The sequence below is a fragment of the Lipotes vexillifer genome, unplaced genomic scaffold (genome assembly GCF_000442215.2).
Source record: "Lipotes vexillifer unplaced genomic scaffold, Lipotes_vexillifer_v1.1 scaffold1011, whole genome shotgun sequence".
Classification (NCBI taxonomy): Eukaryota; Metazoa; Chordata; class Mammalia; order Artiodactyla; family Lipotidae; genus Lipotes; species Lipotes vexillifer.
In genome coordinates this window covers 3,266,153-3,272,286 of record NW_006787698.1, presented here as the reverse complement: position 1 = coordinate 3,272,286, position 6,134 = coordinate 3,266,153, and the positions used below count along the sequence as shown (strand labels likewise).

The 6,134-nt window shown below is 48.1% G+C and overlaps 1 protein-coding gene across 1 annotated transcript; it reads left to right on the top strand.

Moving 5' to 3' along the window:
* The first annotated feature begins 2,891 nt into the window (after positions 1-2,891).
* LOC103080868 (CD209 antigen-like protein 2) lies at positions 2,892-5,680 on the top strand. The gene is made up of 8 exons (XM_007460745.1): positions 2,892-2,931; positions 3,112-3,186; positions 3,300-3,386; positions 3,686-3,775; positions 4,050-4,127; positions 4,371-4,522; positions 5,012-5,124; positions 5,539-5,680. The coding sequence occupies exons 1-8, from the start codon at positions 2,892-2,894 to the stop codon at positions 5,678-5,680; spliced, it is 777 nt and encodes a 258-aa protein (XP_007460807.1).
* Positions 5,681-6,134: the final 454 nt, after the last annotated feature.

Here is a 6,134-nt window from a genome sequence, read left to right as displayed (position 1 = left end):
AGCTGCACAAAAGGAGGCAGAAATTGAACTAAATAGGAGCAAAGTTTTGTATATTATTAAAATTAAGGTGATATTACTCTGAACTAGATTGTTATAAATTAACAATGTTAATAGTAAACCCCAGGGCAACCACTAAGAAAATAAGTCAGAAAGAGAAAAAGAAATGCTGTATGCTAACGCATATATATGGAATCTAAAAAAAAAAAAAAAACGGTACTGATGAAACTAGTTGCAGGGCAGGAATAAAGATGTAGACATAGAGAATGGACCTGAGGACACGGGGTGGGAGGGGGAAGCTGGGGCAAAGTGAGAGTAGCATCGACATATATACACTACTGAATGTAAAATATTTAGCTAGTTGGAAGCAGCAGCATAGCACAGGGAGATCAGCCTGGTGTTTGCGATGACTGAGAGGGGTGGGATAGGGAGGATGAGAGGGAGGCTCAAGAGGGAGGGGATATAGGGACATATGTATGCATATGGCTGATTCACTTCGATGTACAACAGAAACTAACACAGTATTGTGAAGCAATTATACTCCAATAAAGATCTATTTTAAAAAAACTGGTTAAATAAAAGAACAAGAGAATTTTAAAAAATGGGCAGAAGAACTAAATAGACATTCCTCCAAAGAAGATGCACAGATGGCCAATAGGCACATGAAAATATGCTCAACATTGCTAGTTATTAGAGAAATGCAAATCAAAACTACAATGAGGTACCACCTCACACCAGTCAGAATAGCCACCATTAAAAATTTACAGGGGTCCTCCTTAGTGGTCTAGTGGGTAAGACTCTGAGCTCCCAATTCAGGGGGCCCGGGTTTAATCCCTGGTCGGGGAACTGATTCTGCAATACGTGTCGCAATGAAGATCCCACATGCTGCAACTAAGATCTGGTGCAGCCAAAATAAATAAATAAATAAATAAATAATTTTAAAAATAAAATTTAAAAGCTACAAATAATATATGCTGGAGGGCTTCCCTGGTGGTGCAGTGGTTAAGAATCTGCCTACCAATGCAGAGGACATGGGTTTGAGCCCTGGTCAGGGAAGATCCCTTATGCCATGGAGCAACAAAACCCGTGGGCCACAACTACTGAAGCCTGAGCATTCTAGAGCCCGTGCTCTGCAACAAGAGAAGCCACCACAATGAGAAGCCTGTGCACTGCAACAAAGAGTAGCCCCTGCTCACCGCAACTAGAGAAAGCCCGTGTGCAGCAATGAAAACCCAACGCAACCAAAAATAAATAAATAAATGGGAAAAAAAATGCTGGAGAGGGTGAACTACTATATTAAAAACTACTGTATATAAAATAGATAAACAACAACGATTCACTGTATAGCACAGGGAAGTACATTCAATATCTTGTAATAAACTGTAATGGAAAAGAATATGAATAAAGAATATATATGTACTGAATAACTTTGGTGTACACCAGAAACTAATACAACATTGTAAATCACTATACTTCAATTAAAAAAAAAGAAGAAAGAATCTATTTAACATGAGAAAAGGTAGTAACGAAGGAACTGAGGAACGAAAAAGAAATAAGACATATAAAAAACAAAGAGCAAAATGGCAGATAGAAACCCTACCTTATCAGTAATACATTAAATATAAAAGAGTTAAATTCCCCAATTAAAAGGTAGAGATTGACAGAATGAATAAAAAAGATGATGCAATTATATGCTGTCTACAAGAGACTCACTTTATTTATTTATTTTTTAAAATAAATTTATTTGTTCTACTTATTTATTTTTAGTTGCGTTGGGTCTACGTTGCTGCACACAGGTTTTCTCTAGTGTGGCGAGGGGGGTCACTCTTGGTTGCGGTGCACAGGCTTCTCATTGTGGTGGCTTCTCTTTTTGCAGAGCATGGGCTCTAGGCACGTGGGCTTCAGTAGTCGTGGCACGCAGGCTCAGTAGTTGTGGTGCACAGGCTTAGTTGCGGCATGTGGCATCTTCCTGGACCAGGGCTTGAACCCGTGTCCCCTGCATTGGCAGGGGGATTCTTAACCACTGCGCCACCAGGGAAGCCCCAAGAAACTCACTTTAGATTAAAAAAAAAAAAAGATTGTAACATACACCCAATTGCATCAGATAGGAGACCAGGGTCCATACAGAAATAAATTGGAAGCTCAATACAAAAAGTTTCAAAGTGACTCTCTACAAAATAGTAACTACAAAGGAGAAAAAAGTAACTACTTTGTGTAGTGGTTAAGCAGGGACTCATGGGTCAACTCCCAGCCCCACTGCTTTTGAGCTATGTGACCTCAGGCAGTTGCTTGCCCACTCTGTTTCTCAGTTTCCTCATCTGTAAAGCAGTATAATAGCTATCTACTTCATAGGGCTATTGTGAGAACTGTTAGACCACTAGGAACACACCTGTTGTTAACAAATCCGGGCTTATTACTTGCTACAGTGAGGGAGAACACACACCAGGGGGAACAGTGGGCACATGCTTAAGTGCTGTTATTTCTGAGTATTCATCATTAGAATAGGCAATTTATACCCATTACTAGTGCGCTGTATTAAACCTTACAATTACAGTGTGAGGCAGGGTAATTGTCCCGTTTCACAGTTGAGGAAACTGAGGCTCTGAGAATGTGAGGCTGAAGGTCCCAGGACTGGATAGGGGTTGGAACAGTGCCTTCTGGCACCAAAATTGACTGCACAGCTTCTGCCCGATCCTAACTGACCTCTCAGTTGTGTCAGGCGCTTTATCCCTCCCCGGATTTTTCTGAGAGGAAGTGCTATCCCCATCCTGTTCCTCATTCTTCCTGAGTTGAGAAAGAACAGATCTGAGGAAGGGCTACAGAGGGAAATACGTGGGGTTATAAAAACCATAGTTCAGAGAGGAGTTAGAAAGAGAGGCAGAGAGGAAAGGAGGATGGCAGAGATGCATAACCCCAAGGAACCGGGTGGCTCCGGTGAGGCTGGACCCCAAGTCTGGGGTGATGGTGGGGATGACAGGGCCCCAGTGTCCTGAGGGTGCTGGGGCCTGGCCTTCAGCTTGCAGGGAATGGGGAGGGTCTGGTATCCAGCTTGCAGTTCTGAGAGAGGGCTCAGCAGGCTTCCAAGTTCAATTGCATGTGCTCTGTCCTATTCAGAAGAGGAGATATTTGGGGGCCAGACATTGGCTGAGAGACACCCTGGACTCCTAAGCAATTTGAGGAGCTCACCAGGTACCAGAGCGGCTGGTTCAGGAGCAGGCAACTGGGGAAGGGGGTGGTTGGGGGTGGGGTGGGACAGGGTCTGCCCCTGAGCCCCAAGCTCTGCCCATCTGCTGGTCCTGCAGGGTGTCTGACCCAGAACCCTCTGCTTCCCCTGCTGCTCTTCATCTCACTGGCTTTCTTCATGCTCCAGCTGACCACCCTGGTTCAAGGTGAGTCAGCATCTGGGGGTTTGGAGTCCTGGGTCCCTTTGGGTTTTCTCTCTGGGATGGTCTTTGCCCTTTTCCACATTCCCCAGACATACTAGGGCTGGGGCGTTTGGGCTCCGTGTCACCTTCTGTGTGACCATGGGCCAGTTACTCCCCCTCTCTGATCCTGTTTCCTCACGTGAAATGCAGTGCATCCTCCTCTATGGGGAGCTTAGTTTCCCTGAGACCTTGAAACCGGACTTGGCACTGGCTCAGGGATAGAGTCGGCGCTCATAAAGGGGGAATTCTCTGCTCTGTTGTAGTTTCCAGGATTCAGTTCCTGCAGAGAGATTTGGGGGACCACCACGTGGAGAACAACAGCCTGGATGAGGGGCTGGACGTCGGGTTCCGGAGTCCAAGAGGGGATGGGGCTCCGAGGGAGCATGACCTTGGACCAGCCATCACCACCAGGGGTGAAGGAGAGAGGGCAGGAATGGGGGAGTGGATTGGAGCCCTGCAAGAGGTCCTGGGGGCTGGTGATGTTGGGCAAGTCACTCTCTAAGCCTCAGTTTCTTTGTGTCATGGGCTCTTCAGGTTCCTGTGAGATCCATACATAATGTTCTCGTGGGGCCCTCTCTGCACCGAGCACACAATAGGTGCTTAATAATTGAGGTCCTCTCCCTCCAGCTGATGTTGCACAGGGGCAGATGCAATCACACCTGGAGGAGATCCTGCAGCACCTGACCTGGATGAATGCCACCCTGGGTAAGGGTCCCATGTCAAGGTCAAGAGGAAGTCACAGGATTGTGGGTGGGGCTGGGACCCACCTTCTATGGCTGCCACGCTGAGGAGGGCAGGGCAGAGCTGGGTTCTTTCTCATGGATTTCTTGGGGATTGAGCTGACAGCTGAACATAGGGGCTGGTCCTAGGTTCCCAAGATCTGATGCAGGTGTCTGGGGCCTAGGAGCCACGTGACCTCTCTGTCCCAACCCCATTCCTCCTTCCCAGCTGGCCTGTGCCATCCCTGTCCTTGGAATTGGGAACTCTTCCAGGGGAGCTGCTACTTATTCTCCTGGACCCAGCGTGACTGGAAATCTGCTGTCTCCTCCTGTCAGGACATTGGGGCCCAGCTGGTGATCATCAAGAGTCCTGAGGAGCAGGTGGGCCGGGCAAGGTTCCCCTTGGGGCTGGGCCATATGACTGGTCAACAAAGAGCTTTCTGCTGCACTCCTCTGCCCTCCGAGAGATGAAGGTCCAGGGAGCAGATGGGAGTGAGCGGTGAGAGGCAGTCAGGGAAGACTTCCTGGAGGAGGAACCATAATGGACTCGGGAAGGTCAAGTGAGAGAAGAACATGTTTGAGAGGAGCCCATGTCTGGACAGAAAAGGAATTTAGAGTACCCTCGAGACCACACATAATGTATGTCAACTGAGACACAAGTTAACACATATCCACACACGTATGTATACTAACACACATCCACAGCCTCCATGCACATGTGAACACATACAACTGGAGTAGGGGCTATAGGCTAGACTGTGAAAGGAACTTCCATGGGAGGCAGGGGACCATGGGAACGTGGGCAGACATGGGACGCGTGGCATTCAGGGATCTTCCTCCTGATAACCCTCTCCCCACCCCCATCCCCAGAAATTCCTGAAGATTTGGTACGTCAGATATAATAAACCCACCTGGATTGGCCTCAGTGACCACCACAATGAGGGTTCCTGGAAATGGGTGGACAACAGCCCACTCCAACTCAGGTGACCTCCCAGTGACAATGGCCCGAGGGTGTGGGCAGGGACGCCCCTCCTTCAAAGCAGGGTTGCTCAGACTCTGGGACTGGAAAGTATCACCCGAGGAGCTTGGTGAAGATGCAGAGTCCTGCCTTCATTCTGGGGGTGGGGGTGGGAGTGGTACTGGTGGGGGCTTCGGATTCTGTAAGTCTGGGTAAGGGCCCAAGAATCTGCATTTTAACTTTGCCAGAGCTGATGCTAATGGAGGTGGATTCTAACCCTAACCCACATTTCCAAAACCCTGCCTCCAAACTCCTCACCACCCTCTGGCTGGTTCTTGGCAATTTGCTGCCAAAGCCCAGGGACCAGCTCCTCCAAAGGGGGGCCTGGGGGTGGGCTCTGGGAGGAGTAGGGGGCTCAGAGCTCTCATGGGGTTCACAGCTTCTGGAAAAAAGGGGAACCCAACAACCACGAAGATGAGGACTGTGTGGAATTGTACAACGATGGCTGGAATGATGGCAAATGTAGCACACAAAACTCCTGGATCTGTGAGAAGCCCTCGGCTCCCTGCCCAGCCCTCTGAGGGTCACTGCCTCCCCCGCACCCCACCCTGTCCCGGTTCGCAGAGATCAGGCAACTGAGACATGCGGTCTGCTGGTTTCTCTCAGGCCCCACCCGTTTCTGTTTTTCCCTTTGGTGAATTCCCATCCCCCTCCTGTACGGAGGTCTTCGAGATCCTGAGGGAGATTCTGAGACCCCCTTATCCCCTAAGACCCATCCCACCATAGGCTACAGACCATCCTTTTTCATCTATTGATGGTCTCAGCCCCGCCTCAGCCCCCCCCATGACATCCCCTTAATAAAGTCAAACATTGCATTATGTGTCCCATCGAACTTATTTTTCTTCCTTGCCACTGTTTCAGTTACTATAGTTTTTTTTTTCAGTTACTATAGTTTGATAATCTGTTTGATGTACATTAGGACATTGTCTTTTTTCAATACGTTTTTCTCTACTACTGTGTATTTTATTTCCCAGA

Coding starts and splice junctions, on each gene's coding strand:
- LOC103080868 (XM_007460745.1), top strand. CDS start 2,892: ATGGCAGAGATGCATAACCCCAAGGAACCGGGTGGCTCCG. Junction 3,387..3,685: donor GCTGACCACCCTGGTTCAAG/GTGAGTCAGCAT, acceptor GCTCTGTTGTAG/TTTCCAGGATTCAGTTCCTG. Junction 4,523..5,011: donor TCAAGAGTCCTGAGGAGCAG/GTGGGCCGGGCA, acceptor CCCCATCCCCAG/AAATTCCTGAAGATTTGGTA.